Source organism: Temnothorax nylanderi, unplaced genomic scaffold (genome assembly GCF_030848795.1).
Source record: "Temnothorax nylanderi isolate EJ_2023f unplaced genomic scaffold, tnyl_v1.0 TNYL_tig0031_pilon, whole genome shotgun sequence".
In the NCBI taxonomy this organism is placed as follows: domain Eukaryota; kingdom Metazoa; phylum Arthropoda; class Insecta; order Hymenoptera; family Formicidae; genus Temnothorax; species Temnothorax nylanderi.
This window is the reverse complement of record NW_027249093.1, coordinates 114397-139297: the sequence shown is the minus strand read 5'-3', so window position 1 is coordinate 139297 and position 24901 is coordinate 114397. Positions and strand designations below refer to the sequence as shown.

Genomic DNA, 24901 nt, shown 5'->3' with positions numbered 1-24901 from the left:
CGGGCCGGTTGGAAGAAAGAGACGAGCGATACGGAAAGTGTCGGAAAGTTCAGCCGCGAGGAACGGGTTCGACGGGAACCGTTGCGGAACAGCGGCTCTGTTTACCTTGCGATCGCCATGTTTACTCCGCAAGGGTTCCGCGAATATTTGCACCGAGGAAAATACAGATTTATCACTGGGCAAGTGGGACACGAAGGAGGAGTACCTTCCTCGCGGCTCCCGTGGGAGATTAATGATGAAAAGTGACGGATTACCGTTCCAACGAGCTGGTTACTCGTCGTCACGCGGATGAACCGATCGTAAGCCGTCCGGCTAACCTCTCAGGTTTAATCACGGGATCACGGAGAAGCAACCGAGGTAATATTCGCTGTTAAAGATCTCTCATGTATCTATTTATATATGTTTATACATATTTGAGAAACGGAGTGAACGATACGGGAGACGCGTGTCACGCGTGTTGCAGGCGGGATGGCGCCTCGTAGGGAGGCGAGGCCTAACCTCAATGCCGGTAGGTCCTCGAGGAGGGGCAACAAGGGCTGGCTGGAGAATTACCTGGACTGGCGGCAGCTCGTCGCCTTCCTTACCGACCCGAGAAAGATACCGTTAACGGCGAAGCTGTTTATCTACCTGGAGATCATTCTGAACGTGCTGGTCATCTATATGGTGCCATACACCGAGATCGACTGGCGAGCCTACATGCAAGAAGTCGAGGGATTCCTGAACGGCACGACGGACTATTCGAAACTGCGGGGCGACACCGGGCCGCTGGTTTACCCCGCCGGTTTCGTCTACGTTTTCTCCGGTCTTTACTACATAACTTCGCGCGGAGCCAGTATAAGGATAGCGCAGTACTTCTTCGCGGCGTTGTACGTGATCACGCTGATGCTGGTCTTCCGGATTTACGCGCGAACCAAGAAAGTGCCGCCCTACGTCATCATCTTGATGTGCTGCACCTCCTACAGAATACATTCGATATTCGTTCTGAGGCTCTTCAACGATCCGGTGGCGATGGTGCTGCTGTACGCATCTATCAATGCGTTCCTGGACAGCCGCTGGTACTTGGGTAGCGCGCTGTACAGCCTCGCCGTTTCCATCAAGATGAACATCCTGCTGTTCGCACCGGCGCTTCTCGTCGCTTACCTGTGCACGCTGGGAACGCTCAAAACACTGATACACCTGTCTATCTGCGCGTTAATACAGCTGATTCTTGGTCTTCCGTTCTTGCTGGAGAACCCTATCGCTTATATAAAGGGCGCTTTTAACTTGGGTAGAGTCTTCGAGTTCAAGTGGACCGTAAACTGGAGGTTCCTCCCCGAAGAGGTATTCGTTCATCCGTACCTGCACGTTTCTCTGTTGCTCCTGCACATGCTGACGCTGCTGTATTGCGCGCCCGTTTGGATCACCTACATGAAGTCATACGCGAAATTGAAGTACGTCGGGAAGGAATTGAAGCCTCAGCTTCGTAAGAAGGAGAAGGTGGACATGTCTACCGTAAGTCAGCTGTTCGTCTATCCCCTTTTCGTCGCGAATTTCATCGGCATTATGTTCAGCAGATCATTGCATTATCAGTTCTACATATGGTACTACCATACGTTACCGTACATCGCGTGGTGCACCGACTACAAGACCGTCCTCAAACTGACCGTCTTAGGTGTGATAGAACTATGTTGGAACACGTATCCGAGCACGGTGTTCAGCAGTGCGGCGTTGCATCTGTGCCATATAATTCTGCTGTACGGCATCCTAAAAAATAGATCGAAAGATAAATGAAAGAGCGCACGTATGTATGACGCATTTCTATCTCACAATCGTATTCCTGTGTATAATCTATGTATTAAATACATAGAGTAACGTATCTTTCTAACCGATGTTACTTAACGTCCGTCTCCCAATACATATGAGATGTTTTTGTGCCCACCTTGTGTTTTACATAGGACTGTTCAAGACTGTATTTAGAAACACGCGATTATGTATGTAAAATATACCTTTTGTATATGAACGGAATAAATTGTGGAGAAGCGTTACATCTTGTTTTCGAACACGTTCTCGGCATCACCTCCACTCTATTCTCCGACATTTTTAGAAACATCATTTACGCGAAACAAAAAAAACTCGGAGCTGACGTTATTTATCTTTTTTTTTTACACAGGTATTTCGCTGTTGCCTGTAAAGATGGTATTTGCAAGTAAAATTAGACCTCAGTGTCTGGAACTTTTTTTCCTAATTAATAAAATCGAACTTGAATCTACATGCCATTTCAATTTATAATGGTAACGACTTAATGATAATTGCTGTAGCTTGTATCATACATCATACAGGAAACTAAAAGAAAAACAAATGAAAATAATTGCGCGACCATCAGTGGATTACATGTTTGCGCAATTATATTCTTGTACGAGCAAGCTCTACTCCTTGATTGAAATTGTAGCTTTGAAATGAATGCAATAAAAATTTATATTTAATATTTAATATTGCATGCAGCAGTTGCTGATTATATTTGTGCGGACGTCCACATCTGCAGTTAATATAACGTTACACAAATACGAGAATACCTGAAGCACAACTCCGAAAATCCGAAGCACAAGTCCGAAGACTTCTGCGAAATTCAGGACAGGTAATATTTATTAAAAACAAATGTCGGTCGATTATTTCATCAGGAAAGTGTATCGTTTTTCCCCATCAGGCTATGCATCATAAAACATCATTCTCATTCCGGTAGAAAACGCGGAGGCGACTTGTTATTATTCAAGTAGCACGCCCAGGTGTTTTTCCTCGAATATTATCTGCGCCTATAAAAAAACCGGAGTGTATCACGGCCATCGATATCGCACAGATCGAAGAAATCGTGTGTGGAGTCTGCGGAAGGAGGCCGCGAGCGGAAGTGTGTCAAAGAGAGAATCGTCTTCTCTCTTCATCAGCGTCGGGTCCTCCCCACCGCCGTTTTCGTTCGGGACGGCGAATCTTTTGCTCGGCCACGTGGACACCGCTACCTTCCTCCGGCGGGGTGGGACGTTCCTGGCGAGCCAGTGGGAACTGGTTCCAGCCCTGACATTGCGTGCGTGCGTGCATCCGCGCGCGCGCGCCCGCGCGTTCCCGAGCCGAGCGTCGCTGATAGCCTGATTCCGAACAAAAGCATCGATCGCGACCGCTTTCGCAACGCAGTACAACGCCGGCAGTCATCAAAGTAGGCAGCCGGAATCGTCGCCCTTCCGCAAGTGGTAACTTTTGCATTTTCGTCTCTCGACCGGTCCTGGCTCGTTCACCGTTAAGTCGTCGACCTGCCACGCGCGACCTTGCCCTTCGTAATGCTAAGACGCCATATAGACGCGGAAACGCCGTGCGGCAGAGTGTGTTGAGCAATCAGAAGCCTGCCGCAAGTCGCCTCCGGCAAAATCAAAATTTGTTGATTGGGCAACGCACTCTGCCGCACGGCGTTGCCGCGTCTATGGAGTCTTAGCATAATTTTCATGAGATATCGCTATATATATATCTAACGTGTCAGTCGTTATCGAGCAGTCTTGCCGCGCGTACATTTGTTGACGTTTAATCCCCGAGACGAGAGTGCAGCCCGCTGTGCATCCCCGGTGAAGAACGGAGTTTACTATTCATCGTTGGATGATTGGGAGAACCGGAAAAGGAGTCGATTGTCAGTAAAGGTCGAGTTCAGGTGAGAAAGTGAGAAAGTGTTCCGGCACGATCGCCTCGCGCATTGGAGTATAAAAACACGTTGGAGAAAGCTGTATCGCGATGAAATTCTGGGGAGGTTTATGATGAATTTCTGCGGATCTGCCCGTTGTATTAATTACATTTTTCAATGTGCGAGAATGATCCTTTAAAGTTAATTTAAAAACTTTCAAGTATCTATTTTTAAAAATAGAAAAGCCAATGAGACAATTTTAATTCATTTAACCTTCAATTAACGCGAGTAGATCGTGTCAGAATGCTGTTATTTATATATTTCTCCCTGACAAACTTACATTGAGAAAAAAATGTTGTTAATTAACTTGACTAAAATTTTCAATTGATTATAATTTTTTTAATTGAAATATTTATATATTTAAATTAAATACGATATATTAAATCTAACATGACGTAATTTGATTCAAATACTTAAATATTTCAATTGAAAAAATTATAATCAGTTGAAAATTTTAGTCAAGTTAACAACATTGTTTTCTCAGTGTAAGAATGCGTGTGTCAAATTGTTTCCTTTTGAAACACGAGTCACCTAAGTAATGTAATAATATTATCGCTGTGCGCCGTGATAAGAAAATTTTGACGGTCGAACCATCGCGGACTTTGCCCCTGTACGCGATGGTTCGATTTTTCTATGACGGCGACTAACGTAATGGATTGCCAATATAATGAATGAATATTGTATGTTGATTTTTGCATTGTATGGTAACGAATCGATGCCTTCTACATTTGTGCTTATCATCCAGTATTCACATGATGAAGCACCTACGACTCTATGTATGACTGATATATGAAAGAATCTTGCAACTTAAAAACTACAAATGTAATGAAAGAAAGATGAGGAATGCTGAATGCTCCTTTTGCACGAATGCGTATGCGTACAAAAGTATCTAATATATATAATAAGTATGTGAGGAGCATGCAATGTAAAAAATAAAGATACTATTAGAAGAAAAATGAGAAACGCTGAACATTCGTCTTGCACGAATGCGCATAGAAGAATCGCATGCTTCTCTGTGAATGATTCGAGAATCGGAATATCAATTACATAAGCGAGTTTATCTATCGCCTGATGAGAAATAAATTGCGTAAGGAAATGAAATCTAAGCAGAAAAACAGTCAAAGATTGATACGAGTGATTCAAAACGTAATGCATGATTTGATGAGTAATGCAAAGATAAGTCACAAGTTAAAGTTAAAGATTAAAATGCAAGTAGGTGGACATGAGCAACAGGTTTTTTTTTTCCAAAGCAAGGCAAAAAATGTCGAATGATAACGAAAGCGTATGTCGGCTGATAATATGACACGAGGTCATTAAAGCGAAATCAGCAGTGACTGGCAGGTATACCGGTTGATATCGTCCGACAATCACGCCAGGCGTGATGATAATTTACTTAAATTCAAATAAAGCTTAACTGGAATAATTAAATGTTCATGCAGATGATTTTTTTTTTAAAACGTTATTTTGAGAAACACAGATAGTTGGATGTCACGTTTCGCCGCGATTGTTTGGCCGCGATTAAATTAATCAATTATAAACAAATTATAAAGGTCGATCGCGTAACTGCGTGACTGTTCACTGACACGCACGTGCTGTTGCTTGAATTTTATAGAATGACGCTGGTCTGGTGGCAGAATATATTTCTCGTGATAGTAGCGCTCGTCAGTTTGAGGCTCATCGTAAAGGTCGGGATTCAAGTGTGGAAGAAATTGATCGCCCCGAGCCTCGGATTTGGAATTGACTTCCGAACGCAAGGGAAATGGGCGGTAGTAACCGGCGCGACGGATGGCCTTGGCAAAGCATTCGCCGATGTACTTGCCGAGCAGGGTATGGACATTGTCTTGGTCTCGCGATCCTTGTCCAAGCTGAAGGACACAGCTGCCGAGATCGAGCGGAAGTATCGCGTGGAGACTCGCGTCGTGGAAGCTGATTTAACCGAAGGCCAGGTTGTTTACGCTGAAATCGGAAAAGCGACGCAGGACTTGGAGGTAACACATCTTATATAACTCATGGTAAATCTCGATCACATTGATAGAAATATTCCTCAAATAAGACGAAGAGAAAACTGTTTTTTTTTTTTTAAAGAAATGTAAAATGATAAAAAATTTTATCTCTTTAAAAATAACCAGGATATATTTTCCAACAGGTTGGCGTCCTTGTCAACAATGCCGGTGCAAGCTACGACCATCCCGAGATGTTCACGAAAGTGTCGGAGGAAGTCATCGCAAGAATACTGCAGCTGAACGTGGCTGGGATGACCGGAGTCACGAGAGCGGTGCTGCCCGGCATGATGCAGCGGGGGAAAGGGGTGCTCATCAACGTGAGTTCAATGGCCGCGGCTATCCCGAGCCCATATCTGGCCGTTTACGCCGCCAGTAAAGCGTACATCGACAAGCTCAGCGCCGATCTGGCTACAGAAGCCGCACCGAGAGGCGTCACCGTCCAGTGCGTTCTACCCGGCCCGGTCGCCACAAAGATGTCCAAGATCAAGTGAGAGTCTCTTACATAACGGACTGATTCCAAGGAAGCTGTGAAATAATTTTATCTCTATTCTATTTTTCAATGCTTACAGAATTTGAAACTCTTCTGACTCGCTCAATTTTCGCTGTCCAATCGTACTTAATATTTTTGTCCTTTTTTTTCCTTAGGAGAGCAACGTGGATGGCGCCTACTCCGGAGACGTTCGTCAAGGCGACGTTAAGAACGGTCGGCATCGAGTCACGCACAACCGGATATCCACCGCATTACTTGATCCTCGGCTTCGTGAACGCGCTGCGCTACATGTGCGAAACGGGAGCGGTATGGTTAGTGACGAAGACGATTCTCAACATAAGGGGACGAGCTCTTCGCAAGAAAATGAAAAGCCCGGTAGACTCCTCGCAAGAGGACGTTCTCTCTAATTGAGAGATCGCGCGTTTTTGTAACGTCGTTTCCTTGTTAATCAATTAATGAATAAGTTAATGTAATGCGGCGCCCTGTTTCGTCAGTCGCCCTCGAATTATTCTTATTTCGCTACTGCTTTGCATTTATTTAAATTTCCATCGACAGCTTTTCACATTCAAAATATCTCTTTTTAAAAGATGGATGGTTTCGCAATTTTTTGTTTCCTGCTGTCTAAGACAAGGCAACAAGCTTATAACACCGATTACAATGAAAGAAGGAAAGATAAAAAATAAAAACGATCCATCTTCGTTAACGCGTACTGTTTAGATTGGAATACAATAGTGTTTTTTTTTTTTTGTTAAGTTTTTGCAGGTCTGTTATAAACGGATAGAAAGGACATTCGTCTTTTATATAAGAACTAATTAATGATAACGATATTCTTGAATTTGACGCTATAGTCTTTGAGAAAACACCTCGATATATTTTGTACATTGTACCTACATATCTACAGTGATTGCGATAATAAAATTAATTATACATGACCGACACGTTTCCAATTGACGTAACGCGCGCCGTGAAATTATACAGAAAGCACAATTCGAATACAAAAAAAAGCTTTCAGTCGTATGATTACAATATTGTAAGAAACATGAAGAGATATGAAGAGACATATGCAAATCTTGGACAAGATTATAGTAAGAATCATCGAATCGTTCGCTAAACGGTTCCGAATGTCCCAAATCTCTCTGCTAAATAATTTCTCCTAAATTTCCTAAATCTCTCTTCCGAATAATTTCTCTAAAATCTCTCCTGAAATTACGGTCCGTAATGTAATAAATAATGTCCACTAGGCAAGGTGTGAAAATTATCGAGTGTTTACGAGCGTTTAAGATCTATCTGTATTCTAGGGTTTATCTCAGAAAAATCTCGATCGTCGTCATGGTAACAGATAAAACGAATTGTTCGACTTTAAATTTCGCACCGATTATTCGCTCTGAAGTTCGCTCAGAAATTCGTTTTGAAGTTCTCGTCACGTGACCGTGCGTAACAATGGCGCGTCGCGTGTCCACGGCCCGGCGCTGCGTTCTGTTTGTCACGCTTTTCACATCCCTTTTAAATTGTCCTGTTTCCTTTCTCTTTCCTTTTGTCCGATTCGAGATTTAGGCGTTAAATTACGTTCTAGGCGACAATAAGCGTGAGGAAACGTAGGTGAGTAAAAAACGGGCTTGAGACTCGCCGATAAATCGCTCGAAAGGCGCGCGATCGCGGATCGCACTTTACCTAACTACTACTAGTCTTTGAGTTTATCTCTCGAGTGACACAATGCGGCATTTTTATCAAACGTCTCACCGTTCTTAGAACAACTCTAACCGCGAACTCTGATTAATCGGCGATCAATTCAACCAGCAGCGAATTAATTGCTCGAAGCAAGATTTCTAATCTTACAATTAAACAATAAAAGATAAATAATTTTATCCAGCAAAGTGAAATAGTAGATACATTAATCTAACTTGATTCATTAATCAACTGGCGGTACGATAATTGACAAGTTAATCATCGATTAGACTAATGGGAGTTTATGTTGCCCTTGACTTTGCCGGAGGGAAAAAGAAATTCTTTTTGAGTGAATAATCCACTCTCTGTCTTTCTCTCTCTTTGCTATTCGTCTCTCTTTGTCTCGTATGCGCAAATCGAATCGCGCACTTCCCTGCACGCGCCATGCGCCATGCGCCGACGCAATATGGCCGTCCGTATTCCGTACCTGCGCCGCCCGCACGTTTCGTGATAATCACGATTGAACAGTTTGAACACTCGTCGATCCGTACAGATCCGTACGATACGAGCGAGGGATCGCGTTGATCGAGGGTCCCAGGCCGAATTCAAGCGTGTCGCGGGCGGATACCTGGAAAGTCGGTCGCGCGGCCGAGCACAACGAGGCGAGACGAGAGAGCGGGAAAGCGGCGCGCGCCAAGTCCACGTTCCGGTGCGCCCTAACCTCTCCAAGTGGGCGGCCAAGTGTCACAGTCGCCTACCGCTGCGCTGGTCGAGCGTTACGAGACGCATCGGCGACGAAAAGGAGGAGAAGAGAGAGGATCCGACCCGGTGCCTCGTCGTTCACCCGTGTCCGCGTGTGTGTTGCGCGCGCGTGTCTCGTTCCGCCGCGCCGATAACCGATGTCCGCTGGCATGTTCCGCACGACGACAGCGAGGCCGTTCAACCTGCGTTACATCCTCGCGTTCAACAAACCCTACGCGCTTTGTTGGCGAGAGAATAAACTGAAATAGTGTTTACCCGCGGCACCTGGGCACGTGCGCGCGTATGCGATATCGGTCCGATTAACTTAAGTTTACGTTTTTCTACGTTCACCCGTAGAATAAGCCTAGGTCGAATTATATGTATATATATCGTACCGCGTCACGCGTTTACATTCGTTATCGCAATCGCTGGTATTGTAGAGCGTACGAGCACGTAGGAGACACATATATATGTACATTTGTACATAATCCTGCCGAGTTTCGCATTCCTACCTCCGTCGTTCTTATCTCTGAGTAACGATGCGCCTTGTCAGCCTAGAGAAGCTCAGCGAGATACAAAATGATGCTACGCGTATCAGGAACATATGTATCCTGGCGCACGTGGACCATGGGAAGACCACCCTGGCGGATTCTCTCGTCGCGAGCAACGGCATTATATCCAACAAGCTGGCTGGCAAGCTCAGGTACCTGGACAGCAGGCCGGACGAACAGATACGCGGGATCACGATGAAGTCCAGCTCCATAACGCTGCATCATGTGCACAACGAGACGGACCATGTGATAAACTTGATTGATTCCCCGGGACACGTGGACTTCTCCTCGGAGGTTTCCACAGCGGTCAGACTGTCGGACGGAGCTGTCATCCTAGTCGATGTGGTGGAAGGCGTATGTCCCCAGACGCGTAGCGCCCTGTCTATAGCCTACGTCGAAGGTTTGAAGCCTATTTTAGTACTGAATAAAGTTGACCGACTGATTACAGAAATGAAATTGACGCCGTTGGACGCCTACGTGCGTTTGACGCAGGTTCTGGAGCAAGTGAACGCTATTATGGGCGAGTTATTTGCGAGCGACGTGATGGAACGTGACGAGGACCGCGAAGAAACGACTGCAGCCACGTCGAGCAAGGTAAACGAGAGGGATCTGGCTGATTGGCAATCAGGTTTGGAGGAGTTAGACGACTCAAATTTATATTTCTGTCCGGAACAAGGAAACGTTCTTTTCACTAGTGCAATCGACGGCTGGGGATTTGGTATTAAGGAATTCGCGAAAATTTATTCGAATAAATTGGGATTCAGCGACAAGGTTCTGCGTAAGACATTGTGGGGGGATTTTTATATAAATAGCAAAACGAAGAGGATTATGAAGGGAGCTCAGGAGAAGGCTAAGAAACCGCTTTTCGTGCAATTGATTTTGGACAATATCTGGGCGCTGTACGAGACTATAGTGATACGAAAAGACAAAGATAAATTGCCGACTATAGCTGAAAAGTTAAATATTAAGTTGACAACGCGCGACTTGAGGCACACAGATACGAAAGCACAGTTGCAGGCCGTTTGCTCGCAGTGGCTTCCCCTGGCGCAAAATTGTCTCAATATGGTATGTGAGAATGTTCCAGCGCCGCACAATTTAACCGACGAGAAAATCGAGCGACTGATAAGCGGGAACAACGACTTCTCTGCTCTGCCCTTTGAAACGCAGCGATTGAAAAAGGCATTCTTATCGTGCAGTCCATCGTCAGAAGCGCCGATTATTATATTCGTATCGAAAATGTTTCCAGCGGAGAAAGACATGCTACCTGAAAACAAACCGAAGTCTTTAACACCGGAAGAACTGGCACAAAGAAGAGAAATCGTTCGACAGAAGCATGCGGAGCGACTGGAGCAAAAGAATTCTACCACCATTGAGAATCACGTGGAAGATACGTCTCGCGATCCGTCTCCAATAATGTCCAATAACGTCCAGGACGTAAAATGTGAGGATGTCATCGAGGACAAGCTGGACGGTACATTAGTGGCCTTCGCGAGAATATATTCGGGTACTATAAAGATCGGAGATGAGGTGTTTGTTTTAGGACCGAAGCATAATCCCACCATCGCCCTGGAACGCGAGAAAGCGGGCGAGCAGGTGGATCCGTCCCTCGTGCTCAAGGATTTGAAGCCCGGCAGACACATCACGAGGGTAACCGTAAATAAATTGTACATTCTCATGGGAAGAGAGCTCGAGATCGTGAGTAACGTACCGGCGGGTAATGTTTTCGGAATCGGTGATCTCGAAGAACACGTTTTGAAGACCGCGACTCTCTCGACGACAATCGCCTGTCCTTCGTTCACGGAGTTAACTTCTCTCGCGGTACCTATATTAAGGGTGGCCATGGAGCCGAAACATCCCAACGACTTGCCGAAGCTCATCAACGGTTTGAAGCTGTTGAACCAAGCGGACGCCTGCGCCATGGTTCACATGCAGGAGACTGGCGAGATCGTTCTGAGCACCGCCGGTGAGGTTCATCTCGAGAGATGCCTGGAGGATCTCAAGCTGAGATACGCCAAGATCGATATTAACGTGTCTGATCCGATCGTGCCGTTCCGCGAGACCATAGTGCCACCTCCGAAACTCGACATGGTGAACGAGGCGATCGAGAAGAAGGCGATGGAAGTCAACCTCGAAGTCTGGACGTCGAACCGGCAATGTCGTTTTGAGATAGACGCGAAACCTCTACCAGAAAACGTAACAAAATTGTTAGAGAAAAATGCAAATCTGATAAAATTGTTGGACAGCTCCTGCGACAGGTATACAGAGGAGAACGGGGAACACGAGGATATTTCTGACGAGAATCAACCCAACGAGAGATCCATGTCTGATAAAATGCAGAAAGAAGCAAAGGTATTCAAGAACGAATTGCGAGCAGCGTTTCTCGAAGCGGGGTGGAAGGATAACGTACTGGATAAAATATGGTCGTTTGGGCCACGAAAATGCGGCCCGAATATCCTATTGAACGAGACTGATTACAGCCATAAGGAGTTCTGGGAGCAGCAAAGCACGAATGCCGATTCTCGAGCAGTGTAAGTATTTTTAAAAAATATTAACGTAAAAGCATTTTATTGTACATATCCCGTTTGAAATAGACGAGCATTTAAGATGCGATGAACGTAATTTAATAAATATAAACTTACAGCAATGATAAATGCTGTAATAACGCAAAAAATAAATATGTACGAAATGTATACTTTGATTACCTCCTTGAAACTTATTCCGGATGATAATAATACGTATGTTATATAAATTTTTCAGATATGATAACAGTATAGTCAACGGATTTCAAATTGCTACTCTGGCTGGCCCCTTATGCGAGGAGTCTATGATGGGCGTCTGCTTCGTATTGAAGAAGTGGGAAATTTTTGACACTTTACAAAGGTAAATATGCGTTAATGGTTAATAAATATTCGCATCTTAAATTGATATCTGCGATCAAGAAATACTCTTATAACAAAATAGACACTGCTTCTGCTTCCTTTCTGGAAGATATATATATATAGTCATCATATAGTACTGACGTTTTCATATTGAGCGAAATTAAGCAAGGAGGTCATATTTGGGCGCGTTATTTAAGAATTTAATAAACGCTACATATGCATGTATAAATAAGTGTATGCTATAAGATGTACGAAACGTTGCAGCGATTCCGGTGGCCAGAGCCAGGGACACTTGGGCGGTCAATTAATGTCGGCGTGTAAAGAGGCTTGTCGACGGATCTTCAGCCTACGACACCCTCGACTGATGACGGCGATGTACAGCTGTAGCGTTTTAGTCAACTCCGACGTTCTCGGTGAGTAATTATGTGTAATTGTTACTGATTAGTCGCTCTCACGTATATTGTTAAATAATCGAACACGTACATCTCCGAGCTTCTCTTAAGTCACGTAGTCGTAAATGCGTAACTCAAAATATCTACATCAATGTCTCTTGTTCCCTAATCGCGTTATTAACATAGTGAGCTGACTCTAAGTTGGAAAAGTAAAAAAATATTTTTGGAATATATAGTAAATGACATATTTCACCTAGTACTTAATAATGAGAGAAAAGAACGTAGATTTTAAGATCTTGCCTGTCGAAAGTTCAGGTACCACATATATTCCCATCTATTCTTTTGTTTCTTTAAGATCACGCGCGATGAGGCAGCTCTTTACATTTGTGTAGGCGACAAAGCCGTTTGTCTTCCTTATCGTAATTTATCGAATATATTGTGTGTAATTAATCGACGGCTCAAATTACAAATAACATAGAAACCATGAATAATAAATATGCTTAAAACGAGTAATTAAGTAAGTGAAGATGAGAATACAAGTCACATAGGCGATTTCATTCTATCGTGTCTATTAACCCTCGTGCGGACACGCTGGTGTATGCGTTTCCAAAGTTTTTAAAAGTTACCTTTCTTCTGGTTTTACTTTTTATAGTCAACAATCGTTGCGTACGATAGAACAAAAATAATTCGTCGAACGTGAAATTACATAGGATGAAATTAATAATTAATAAATATCAATTTACATTAGTCTACACCATGCTGCGCCCGTTCGAGGGTTAAGGAAGCGTAATAAAGGGCTTGAGAGTAATAAAAGGGAAACGATAGGAGAATGAATAGAGTTCGAGCATGGGATTTGAATGGCTGGGAGAATTATAAATATAAATAGCATTATAAATTAACACGTAAATTCGTCGATGGCAGATACGATGGGGTGGGATGTCGCGTCGCGAAACTATTCCCAAAAGGACGGCGTCGCCATCAAGTGTCGCACCTTGTCCCAAGGGAAGCGTGGTTTCTCCTCGTTCTCCGCGCGCTCTGTTTAACACATCAAACGTGTGGTCAGTCACAAAATTCGTATCTGAGAAATTCGGGACAAGTTGCAAGGTTTAAAAAAAATGATATAAAGAATTTAGAACGCATACCTGAAATACTGCGCGAATATCGTAGCGGTCGTCCCCTTCTGTTTCCTTGCACGCACATCATTCCGTACACTCGAATGCCCGGAACGCTGGCGTAAGTTGGCTGATCGTGGCTCATAGGTCCCTCTGCGAAGAAAGAACGTAAGGAGTTGTGTAAACTATTGCTTTTACCGAAATATTTGAAAAGTTCGATGGCTCTATTCGAATCGAGCCATCAGAGCAACGTGTATAGGAACTCAGGAGCCTTCTTTACGTCACGTTGAACGCAACTTTGAATTTTAGACGTGGCTGTTCACCTTCAATCTTCGAAATTAGATCGACTAAATCGGAAGTTTCGTCTTTCGCTTACCTAGTATGTTTGTGTCGGGACATCGGCATATCACGAGATAGTGGGACTTTCCCGTACGCACGTTCTGCAACGCCAACAGAGACCAGTCCCGCGAGGCTCTGCACTCTCGCATCTCGGCGACTGGCTCGCACGTTTTCACTAAGGTCAAGGCCTGAAACGAACGTGTCACAATGAGCGGTGTCGCAATTTTTTTTTTTTGGTACAGGTTTCTTCCTTCCGGTTAGATAAATTGCACGTTACGTAATCCCGTTAGCACAAATACATTACGTTACAGCGGAGCTATCTTAAATCTTAACAGTTTAAGATGAAGCATTATCGTGTCACTTGAGTGGGATGCGATTAGCGTGTCTGAGCAGTCATTGATTACATTGATTATCTCTTCCGAGATGATCATGCGGCTCGAGAGAACCTCTGTTTATTGCAAAAGCCGTAACGTTGCCGGCGCGGTACGCTACGTTTTACGGTACGTTATAATAATAAAGCCGCAGGAATATAACGATCGAGACTGAAATTATGTGAAAGCGATCTTACGCGAGAGCAAGCCACGGAAGTACGGGGCGATATCGTGACGAATATTTTAGGCTCGCTCCTAAAATCGTCTTTTCGAGCGGCGGAGATTCGTCGGTGTGCAAGTCACGGTTAATACACCGAACGAAAGTGAACGAGTTTTTCTCGCGGCAGGAAACTCGCGTTAAGAGCGCCTGAGAGAGCTTCTCCGAGAGAGCCGGTCGTTCATGCCGGGAATGGCGCCATGCCTCGGTACCGTTTCCGTAATAGCTCAACGCTTGAAACGTTAAAATAAAACATCGCATTAGGAGAACGGCAACTTTTAGTTTTGCGGCCCGAACGGAAACTCCTCGATCGTACGCACGTTCGTTTTTATCCGCGACTCACGGCCGTTCCCACGTGATTTCTTCTCTTCCTTCTTGCGGCAGAGATGCTGCTAAAATTATCTCGCGATTGCGCACGATATCCTCGTTAATAGTGAGAAATCGGACAAAGGATAATGATTATTGTAAAAAAGACTTTTGAGATGATCAACTCCCTCGGTCGCTAGAGAGGTAGAGCTCCGAGAGCTCTTCACTGACCTTGGTTCGCGGATCGGTCACCAGCTCGGTCGTGTGCAGGTCGTCGCTGTCCAGGGATGCGCTGCAGGGGTCCCGATACCTTCCGGGACAGGCGCACAGCGGTTGGGTGAAGTTCAATCGGACGTAGACAGCGTTGCACACCTGCTGAACGGCACACTCCGGCAGCAGGTAGATGTGCTGATTGTGCGGGTAGTAGTGATACTTGGTCGGTTTCGCGAGCGCCGCGCTCGCCCCCTCCGGCAGTCGTACCCCCGTCTGCAAAATCGTCGATAAGGCCTCGCACTTTGGCAATAAAGCGTGTAATAATATATCGCGCGATTTTACGAGGAATGGGCGTGAACGAGTAACGACCTTCCGGGTATCGAGTATAATCCCCGTAGATCCGATTTCGAGCGAAGCTCTATGATTAGAGGAAGGTCTCTTCCTAGAAAGTAACATCGCGCTCTTTCGTCGATTGACATAGCTGTAATCCACGTGTTTGCTCAACTTCTCGCGTTTGCATCCTTCAATCACGGAATAAACACGGTCTCGAGATGTTTTCTAGGAATGAGATGTTTCTCCGGGAAATAAGAGCGATCTCTACCTGCCGCATGCCGGGAGGACTTGATCTGATTATGAAAAATGTTGTTTTCTCTTATCTCGACGGCGTATAGGTCTGTATTTGATCACGAACGAGCGCATCGTTACTCCAGCGCGATTGCATCGTAAACGAAACTCCACGTTGCGCGTGGTACCTCATTAACAATGTTTCTGTGCCAGGAAACAATTGCACGGTTTTTCGCTTCTGCGAATTTACACTTTCCCTATATAAACCTGCTCGCTTGATCGAGATATGTAAATTAGGAAAGACTCGAACTTCCACTCCAATATCGAGCCAGTCTCGTTAAATGTCAGCTTAGGTGAGAGAAACTGCATTCTTCGTCGAAAAAAGGGGGGCATCGATATTTGTTACATCGCGGAAATTTTCCGCCTGTCAATAATCGTTCCAAGTGCGAGATTCAACTGCCTCAAAAAGTGACAAGTCGGCCTCGTGGGGCGGGGGCCTTCGATATTTATCTCGGGAGGGAAGTTACACGGTGCCAATCGCGTGATGGAAATTGTTGGAAAGGAGGCGAACTACGGAGAGGAATATAAGGCATGCAAAAAAAAATGCGGAATGCTCGGAGTTGAGAGAGGAGACGAAAGAAAGGCCACAGCGCCAGGCGGCGAGCTACGCTGTATCGATAGAGTACAAGATGGTCCGCGTGCGGATATCCATCGCCGGCCAACTTCCTGGAACGTGAGACTATGTGCCGTCGAGACGATAGCCCTCTTTGCCTTCGCCCGGTCCCGCTCTTCTTTATGGCGGATCCGTTTATCTCGTTTACGTCGCTATCATCTCTCCCGATCCCTACTCTCCGAAAAGAGAAAAGAGGCACGAATAAATAATTGCTCGCTCAAAGTTCATGTACATTTTGCCGCTTGGCCCTTCGGGGACTTGCGAAAGATCAAATATTAACACGCACCGTAGACACGCTGATTACAGAGAAGACGATTAAATGTCGGCGACACGGAGATTCTATCGTCGAAATTAAGATTCCGGGGTACTTCACGGCGGTTATAAAAAAATCTCGCGCAACTCCTTCCCCGTATATTTTGGCGAAATAAGAAAGTACCAACTCGCGAGCGGACGTAAAGAGCGCGACCGCTAATCGACGGTTTTTAACGCAAGGAAGTCAACGGTGTCCTTACGAGAAAAGGGTCGGGATACATCTCGGTCTCGGGAATTGACCGCATCCTGCGGTAAAACGTTCGATCGAGCATGAATGAAGGGAAAAACCGCGACGGTGGTTCTTCGCGGAAGAAACGCCGACAGGACAGGAAGATTCCACAGCTTTCCGGAGAAGTGTGTTCAAAATGCCCCGTTTCGAGCTTCCGAGCGTCGGTCGCGGTACCAATCACGGGTAAACACGCTAATTATTATGGTTCGTCAGGGACCTCGCGAAAATTTCGCCTGCATTCTTTTTCTTTTCTCTCTCTCTTTTTCGCCTCCGAGAGAGATCGGCTGTCCGCGTCGCGACCATAATCGGCAGTGATCCGCGTCACCCGCCCAATTCCGAGGCCGGGTCGACCCCGAAGAGAGAGGCGTAAAACCGCCCGACTTCGAAAATAATGTCATCGCGTGCCGCGTAATTCACCGCGTAGCTCGGGCTACAAAACGCTCGTTTATAAAGCGGTCGTTGACCGAAACGCGATCGCGTTCCCTCGAGAGTTCCTCGCCTCGGAGTCACCTTGCTGGATTTACTTTGCGCGATTCTTCTTTCGGACGTTACGATTCCCCATTTTTTTTTCTCTCCGTCGCTTATCTTCCCGCTCCTGCGTTCCACGTCCGCATACCTAAGTGTTTGCTCTGTAGAAAAGTCCATCCGTCCGTTTGTCGCTCGTAAGTATAGCGGTTCAGAGAAGCGGCGAGATGAAGAAGAGATAGGTCCTGAATAATAAAGTCAGGTAAACTAGGAGCGTTCCAAGTGCGAGATAGGTGATCGCCTGGAGACTCGGTGATTAAAATCGCGAGTATAATTCGACAAAAAGATCTCCGATCTCCTTGTACAATTTACTAATAACTGACGGCTAATACGTTCGAGGCACGATAATAAATTGAAGAGAAAAAAGCAATCGAGTGATACAAAAACGACGAACATTACCATTTAATCTGATCCACAAGACCTCTGGTGGTAAAGGAAAAACATAATTAGATCGTTAAGATGACATTAATGAAATATTATGCGTGTTTTTTTCCATCGTCTCTTTTACATTTCGCACATTCGCTTCTCTGTACGTCTCGCGAAGAAAGCGCGAGAAGCTTTTTCTTCTTCTTTCGCAGGCTTCTTCGACAAGTCGTCGCGGTAGGCGTCGCGATTAATGCGGAACCGCTAATTGATTCAACCGTCTTTTATTCTGCCTACATGCAGACGCGAGAAGAAGATTCGCGTCTCGAATTTACTGTCTGTGGACAAATGCAACGGGAAGTGGCACGCAGAGTGAATCGATTAAAGCCAGGGAATAGGCCGCGGTAAATTGTCCGTGGCGATACCGGCCCATCGCCCGCTATTCTCTCTCCCCCTTGTTCCTATCCCTTCCTGCCCTCCCCTCGTCTTTTCGTTTATTTTCCTCTTGCATTTTCTTTTCGTCTCGGCGTCGTCACGTTCCACTACCGATATTAGCACCGGCTGATCCGTTTGCGTCACGACCGTGAACGCTCGCCCTCCTTTCGCCGTTTGGTATATTCGTCGAGCTAATGTATCGGCGTCCTGCGAACTGCAGCGCGCATCGCCAGTCCTCGGACGCGAATTTTTAAGCGAGAAATGATTGATTAAACGGATCGATTAACGTGAGAAACGGCTGTCACGGCTGGCGCGAATTCGCGCGAGAAATGCAATCTCATGGTTTAAAATCCAGAAGAGCTGTTTACACGCTGGATTATTATTTAGAGTCCATAATTTTAAGTTTTCTTTTTTCTTAAAGAGAACTAAATGTATGAAGCAAATGAATTAACATCAAAAAGACGTTTATAGAAAATAGATGAATGACTTGTATATGTATTTTATATTGGACGCCAAATTGAGGCTAAAAAAAAGCTGTATCGCCGAACGATCTCCGGAAATAATATAAAGTTTTTCATCATTGACACTGCAAACGAGACAGACGTCTCTTTTCGAAATTGCCGCAGATGTTGTAAAATCTAAAGGAAACCTGTCGCAAATCCCGACGTATAGAGCGTACGGATAGAGTGTCGCATCGTGCGTAACGCAACGATCGTAATTGCGGTATCGCGCGTCCGTCTAAGGAATTGGATTGGTCATTATCCAACGGGTAATTTCTGCGGTTGTAGCCTCGGATATCACGAGGCTGGTCGTGACGAACCGTCGTCGCGGATGTCGCGTTTCCGAGATCCTTACAATACAATTATTAATTCGAGGAAAAGAACCCAACGGGTCCGTTTACCGTTGCCGCTCTTTTCACGGCTGTTTTTGTTAGATTAACAACGGCGGTGTGTAGAAACCGCCATCGAGTATCCCGCGCTATTATTAGTCGCGCACGAAACGTATCGTCGCACCGGTTACACGACGAGAGAATCCTGTACGTTCGATTGAAAAAAAAAAATAAAAATAAAAAAGAGATGGAAATGGTAACGCACGAATTTTTCGGTGAGAACACGACGCGTCCTCGCCGTTCCGTTCGTTTTACTCGCTTCAATTACGCCGCGCACTTTCTAGCAAACCGATCCCGAGATATGGAATTACTTAATCTCACGCGGTGAAACGCGTGAAAGCAATAAATATCGAATACCGAAACCGCGATATTACGTGTAAGCTGACTCGACTGATGCGAGGAAGATCGAACGGCCAGTTCGATCGTCGGAGCGAGTCTTTTCATCAGTCAAGCAGCACGCGCTTCGAACGACCCTCGTCTCGGACGGCTGTAAATTCCGAACCTTTCGGACGTGGAAAGAAATCACGTTACGGTAAATAGGGAGATACGCTTCCGTTATCTCCCGTCAGGAATTTTTTAATTTTGATTTCATAATTTCTAATTTCGTTGCGCCGCGCTCGCGCGCGCGTGCGCGCGCGCGCACACACCGCCTTCGGAAAACCGTGCTGGGGCGACGCTCCGTTACGCGTAACTCGACAGCGCGCGTAGCGAGGGGGCAAAATTCCTATTCGGGACCGTTAGCGAGGTTCTCTATTTCTATCTTGCTCGGTTATCCTGCTCGCTATCGCGCTAACGCGGCACGGGCCGCCAGCTAAAAGAGGCCAATCGTAAACGTCAGGATATATCGCTACAATGCTGATGTCGGACGGACGGACGGCCGGAGAGCGCGGCGGCATCGAGATCGAGATGCAGCATCCCAAATACTCACGCGGGACGGGAATTACGGACGTTATCGCGGCGCGCGAGTCAAGAATCTCCATTACCGCGAATCCGCGGGTTAATAGATTTCTGCCTTATAGGAAGCGGGGATTATTCCAATCTTAATACGTTCCGCGGACTACTTCGATTCGCGGTCTAATTGCGATTTGCATCATTGCGAAAAATACGCTTTCCTAAAAAGCGTGCCGCGCGCGCGCAGAAAGTTCCACGATAACGACCGGCGTGCCCACTTTATTTTGCAACATAGTTTCATTACGTATACAGGATGTCGGCATTTTATACCGCTAGTCGTGGGTGGGGGTAATATCAACCAGGTGTTTGCCCTCGATAAATGTTTTCGATTAATGCGAGACACTTAGCCGCGCATTATTCCAGCGATTCGGTCGTTGTTCGCTAAGAAGAAAGTACGATAATAATGATCACGCGGTAATAAGTCAAACAGAGGATTATATAACAGACGGAAACAGAGCACGGCCGATTACAGCACACGCGGTAAAATTGGAAATTATTCGTGCCGATATCGAGGCGCGCGGATCGAAATTTAGCCCGACAACGGTCGTCCAAGATACAATCGTTACCCTTAGACATCCGTGACTGATTGCGGTGCACGCGCGTGCACTGTAATAACCGCGTCTGACCGAGCGTGCTTCCTTTCCCCACGATACGATACGTGCAAATCGGAAGAAGCGCTGCCCCCGTCGAAGAAATGTCGTGGAATTAGCCGCGCGCCGTTTCGCGACGTTGGCTCTACGAAAGCCTCGCCTCGCCTTCTTTTCCCAACGGTGAAGAAAAATGGCTTGTCTTACTTCACTTTTCCCGCCCTAGTGACGAGGGATATCCGATTTCCCATACGCTAGATCCGGGGCGAAATCGGTATATGCCTCGGTTCGAGGCGCACGTTCGCGCGCACGCGAACGGTTCCCAGCGATTTTCATTCGATATCGGGATGAATGGTGCGACTCGTATCACCTCCGTAACCCGCAATTACGCGCCGAGTCCTTCTTTCACATGCACACATTGTATGTTCATTTGTACCAGTTTGCCGCGCGAACCTCCGACACGACTTTTCCCCGGAGCGTTGCGCGTTGCGCGTAGCGCACTACGACGCCGACGTTGCCAATTAAAGTCCCGTCCGTCGAGACGAGGCCTGGGTCCGGCCGATTTTCACCGGCCGTCGTCGGTGGTTAACTTTAATCGCGGTCTACAGACGATTCGCCGTTCCTCTTTTCAGATCGTAGCGCCCGGCCACGATGCAGGTAGAGGAAGTGAATTCAATTAATCACGGATAATTAAGCCGTGGTTAATTGAATTTTCTTCCTGTCTCTATTATATCACACTCGCCGGCGCGGCGCGAGTGTTACGAACCGACTGGGGAATTAATTAAATCGCGGTTGATTAAATTTACTCCTAATTAGACGCATAATATCTTAGTCTTATTCAGAGGGAGATTCCTTTCGTCTTCCTTCCTTTCCCTATTAATTCGTACTCGATTTAGCGCTGCTGAGAGCGCGTCGTGATCGAAAATGGAATGTGTTTTGACGCAATTCGCGTAACCGGTCGCGACACTGTTTGCGTTGGTGCAACGCGACGTTCTTCGGACGAATTGAGATGTGACGGTGATTCTTAACGCGACGTAATGGGCTTTCTTTCGGTGTAATTTCGTCGCGATTGTCCTAGCTTCGCGCGTCTCGCGGCGTAGCGGGCCGGCAAGACACCAGATAACTCCATCACGCGAGATATTACATACTCAATTTACGCATTGCCGTCGTTAGCGTTCGCGCGATTATTACGGATACGTTAGAATACTTAATTATTATTAATGACTCCGCGCACCCCGTTACCTCGTGCGCGCGAGCGCGGCGCATTTACCGTATTCCGCGGAACGAAATCGTTCGTTTGTAATCAAGACGCGTTATGTTCGCTTATTTGATCGTAAATGACTCAACGGTTTCATATACCATCGATATGTACCGCCGTTACCTCGGCAAGGCTGGAGAGAGACGAGAGAGAAAGAGAGAAGGAGAGAGACAGGAAGATCGTATAGCAGGAAGGTTTGAAGACATGTAAATTAGAGGCGACTGCAGAGGTCTGCGTGCGCGCAAAGGAAAATACCGGGGAAGAAAAGAAATGATTTCTCCCCCTGGCTATAAAAGATTTGCCCAAGGTATGACCCAATTGCCTGATTCATCTCGCTTTATCGCGAACAGGGGGCGGCGCGGCGCGGCGCGGCGGGCGCACACTCGATTAACTTCGATAATTACGATGTGTCCCGTAACGACGTCCAGTCCGTATTCGAATGCCGATTACTTTCTCGTTTTTGCCATTTTGCACACGCGTATCCGTCCACACACTCGTCGTCGTCCTTCACCGCGGCGGGCGCATTAGATACGTATTTTCTACGTACGCGGAGGTACGTTACGGTGCACACGCTACTTTCTCGGTCGACCTATATGGGATTTTTTTCTCAAACCCCATACGATCCTCCAATGTCGGCTGTATAACTCGAATCTGGGTTCCTTTCTATCGCGCATCATCGGGTACACGCTTTTCTGCGCTCGCTTTAAGTAGGGGGCAACGAGCAGGAATGGTACGCGGTTAGATTTGGGATTTTTTTTCCATCGCAAAAGAAAAGGAGTTCTGTCGGCGCTTCAGGAATTTTATAGCATATATATATATATATATATATATATATATATATATATAGCAGGTCTAACTTGTTTGATAAGCGTGAACGTTATGAAGTAATAAATTTCTCCTTAGCTCCACGCTTCCGTGTTCTTTTCCGATCTACTTGGAATAATTTCTAGGGTACCGAGAGCTTATGAGAACCGTGGAATTTTTCCTCCTGGGAGTTGCAGATGTTATTCGACGAGGCCTGGAGTTTAATCTCTCGCGCATCGCATAAATTAAAGAAGGAACTCTAATTACGGAATTATCCGAGTTACGGCGGGCATAAAACGCAATGAAACGTATTACAACTTATCCACGTTCCGTGAAACGGCGCGAGACGTGAATGAACAGCAACGAACGAGAGAATATTTCTCGTCGCTTGGTTTTCTCGTCGCTGTTTCTCTCAAAGGACTTCCTCGCCTATCTTCCGGATGATTTCTGATTTTCTAGCGAAACTCGCCGGATGACACGCTGCCTCAATCTTTGCGTTAAACCGTGTAGGATGTCGACGTTTGGAAAATGATTTCGCGTTTGCGGCCTGTATGACTGTATAAAGCCAGCCGTCGCGGAATTTTGCGGAATTCGCGGCGGTACGTCCGTAAGCGCGAGACCGGCTTAACGTATAAGCCAATTAGGACTCGATATTCTGTTGAGTCTCGCGACCATTCATCATGCAAAGCGATTACAAGCCGGGAATCTGTGCCGTTGATAGTTAAGACCGGCGGCAGTTAAGGCAAAATAAACGGAACAATACGAGAAACACGACGAGGCAGAGACGGGTGGCGGGTAGAGACGGGGACAGTCAACCGGTCGGTCGGTCGGTCGGTCGGTCTGTCGGTCGGTCGGTCGATCGGTTAGAATTAATGCGCTTACCTCGCTGGCGGCGGTGTAATTTGTCGTTAATTTGATTTGCGGTCTAATCTTTCCGGGCGATTCTCGCGTTTCCTTGGCCGTCAAAGGCGCCGTGGTCGTGACATCGGCGACGCCGGCGGTTGCGGAGGCCGCTGATTTTCTCGATGACAGCACCGTGGCCGCGGTGTGCTGAGTGGGCGAGATTATCCTCGGCGATGTCTCGGTGATGTAGGTGGGGCTCGAGCCGTCCTGTGGAACGCGGGAGGTCGGCAGACCCGCCGTGGACGACGCTAACCACGGTGACGCGGCCGTTGTCGACGTCGCCGTCGTCGCCGTCGCCGGGTTCGTCGTCGACGAGGCCGTCGGCAGCTTCAGCGTCGTGGAGGCGGACGTGGCGGCTGTCTGAGGTGCCGTTGCCGTCGTCGTCGTCGTCGTCGTCGCCGCTGCCGCTGCCGCGATCGAGGTGGACGACGACGAATGTAACGTGGCGTTCGCGATCGGCCGTGACGCCGCTGTCGTCGCGGTGATCGCCGAGGTGTTCTTGCCCCCTCCGGCCGCGATCGTCGTGGTTTTCTTCACTTTGACTGAATCGCCCTTCGACGACGCCGGGACGGCCGACGCTGTCATCAGCAGCAACGCCAGGCAGACGCAACACTGGATAGCCCGCATCCTGAGTATCGATAGTATGGAAAGTAGCTGCTTTCGCACGTATTTTTACGTGCAAGGTGTCTTCCTTCAAGGAGCTTTTATCGTGTATAAGCGATGCTTTCCTTGGACCCTTCGCTTAGAACCTGCGAATAAAATGCATATTACGTTAGTAACTATCATGGAACATGGTTGTATTTTTTCTATCTCGTTAAGGCTGCTTTAGATGATCTCTAATTCGCATCAGATTACAGGATAGAATTTATCTTTATATAAAATATATTTTTTAATGTATACTTCTTATATGTGTGCATTTTCATTCTTCAAATATTTCTTATGTTATACAGCACGTAAAATTAGTAACAGATTTCTATTCCGACATGAATCATCTAAAGCAGACTTTAAAAAACGAAGATATTTTTCGAAGAAAAGTAGTTCAACGCGCGGCATCTTCACTTTTGCGTTTACTTTCTTATGTTTGCGTCAAGTCTTCTTCCTTTTTTTTTCTCATCCTGTTTTCCCTCGAAAAATCGTCGCTTTCGCTTTTCCACTTCGATGTCATCGAATGAGGGAAAGGATTTATAGATCGCGTATGTTTGCGGTTTGCCGAGAGATTACGCGATGCGGATGGGGTAATGTAGAACGTAACGCAGTTTATACTGCCCGAATGTTTGCTTCGGAACGACCTTAACAGGATAGAGAGCTCTCGCTCTCGCAACGGTAATTAGATTTTTCCGAGCGCGGTTGAAGTTCACGTTGAACTCAAGTGCATTTCGTCGCGAGATGTAAACTCGTGAGCCTCATTTTTATCGTATTATATCTTTCCTCT

General features: G+C 46.3%; 4 protein-coding genes across 6 annotated transcripts in view; 3 read left to right on the top strand and 1 right to left on the bottom strand.

Annotated features, from left to right (window-relative positions):
* The first annotated feature begins 33 nt into the window (after positions 1 to 33).
* On the top strand, positions 34 to 2024 carry Alg3 (Alg3, alpha-1,3- mannosyltransferase). 2 transcript variants are annotated; one of them, XM_071702587.1, is made up of 3 exons: positions 34 to 357; positions 464 to 1491; positions 1554 to 2024. In XM_071702587.1, exons 2-3 carry the CDS (start codon positions 469 to 471, stop codon positions 1752 to 1754), a joined length of 1224 nt encoding a protein of 407 aa, XP_071558688.1. In that variant the 5' UTR covers positions 34 to 357; positions 464 to 468; the 3' UTR covers positions 1755 to 2024. The 2 variants fall into 2 exon arrangements, with proteins under 2 accessions (XP_071558688.1, XP_071558687.1); XM_071702586.1 differs by having other exon boundaries at positions 37 to 357; positions 464 to 2024.
* Positions 2025 to 2867: 843 nt separating this feature from the next.
* On the top strand, positions 2868 to 7122 carry LOC139770564 (very-long-chain 3-oxoacyl-CoA reductase). 2 transcript variants are annotated; one of them, XM_071702593.1, is made up of 5 exons: positions 2868 to 3218; positions 3517 to 3667; positions 5310 to 5685; positions 5844 to 6187; positions 6346 to 7122. In XM_071702593.1, the coding sequence occupies exons 3-5, from the start codon at positions 5311 to 5313 to the stop codon at positions 6599 to 6601; spliced, it is 975 nt and encodes a 324-aa protein (XP_071558694.1). In that variant the 5' UTR covers positions 2868 to 3218; positions 3517 to 3667; position 5310; the 3' UTR covers positions 6602 to 7122. The 2 variants fall into 2 exon arrangements, with proteins under 2 accessions (XP_071558694.1, XP_071558695.1); XM_071702594.1 differs by lacking the exon at positions 2868 to 3218 and having other exon boundaries at positions 3503 to 3667.
* Positions 7123 to 8191: 1069 nt separating this feature from the next.
* LOC139770546 (elongation factor-like GTPase 1) overlaps positions 8192 to 24901 on the top strand; it is a 34361-nt gene continuing 17651 nt past the window's right edge. The window contains exons 1-3 of the mRNA XM_071702558.1: positions 8192 to 11675; positions 11905 to 12027; positions 12291 to 12439. Coding sequence (XP_071558659.1) covers positions 9136 to 11675; positions 11905 to 12027; positions 12291 to 12439 — 2812 coding nt within the window. The 5' untranslated portion in view covers positions 8192 to 9135. The remainder of the gene's footprint in view (positions 11676 to 11904; positions 12028 to 12290; positions 12440 to 24901) is intronic.
* Dsx-c73a (doublesex cognate 73A) lies at positions 12829 to 24229 on the bottom strand. Its single transcript, XM_071702608.1, has 5 exons — positions 23449 to 24229; positions 14995 to 15249; positions 13907 to 14057; positions 13561 to 13683; positions 12829 to 13453 (listed from the first exon to the last, which is right to left on the bottom strand). Exons 1-5 carry the CDS (start codon positions 24094 to 24096, stop codon positions 13371 to 13373), a joined length of 1260 nt encoding a protein of 419 aa, XP_071558709.1. The 5' UTR covers positions 24097 to 24229; the 3' UTR covers positions 12829 to 13370.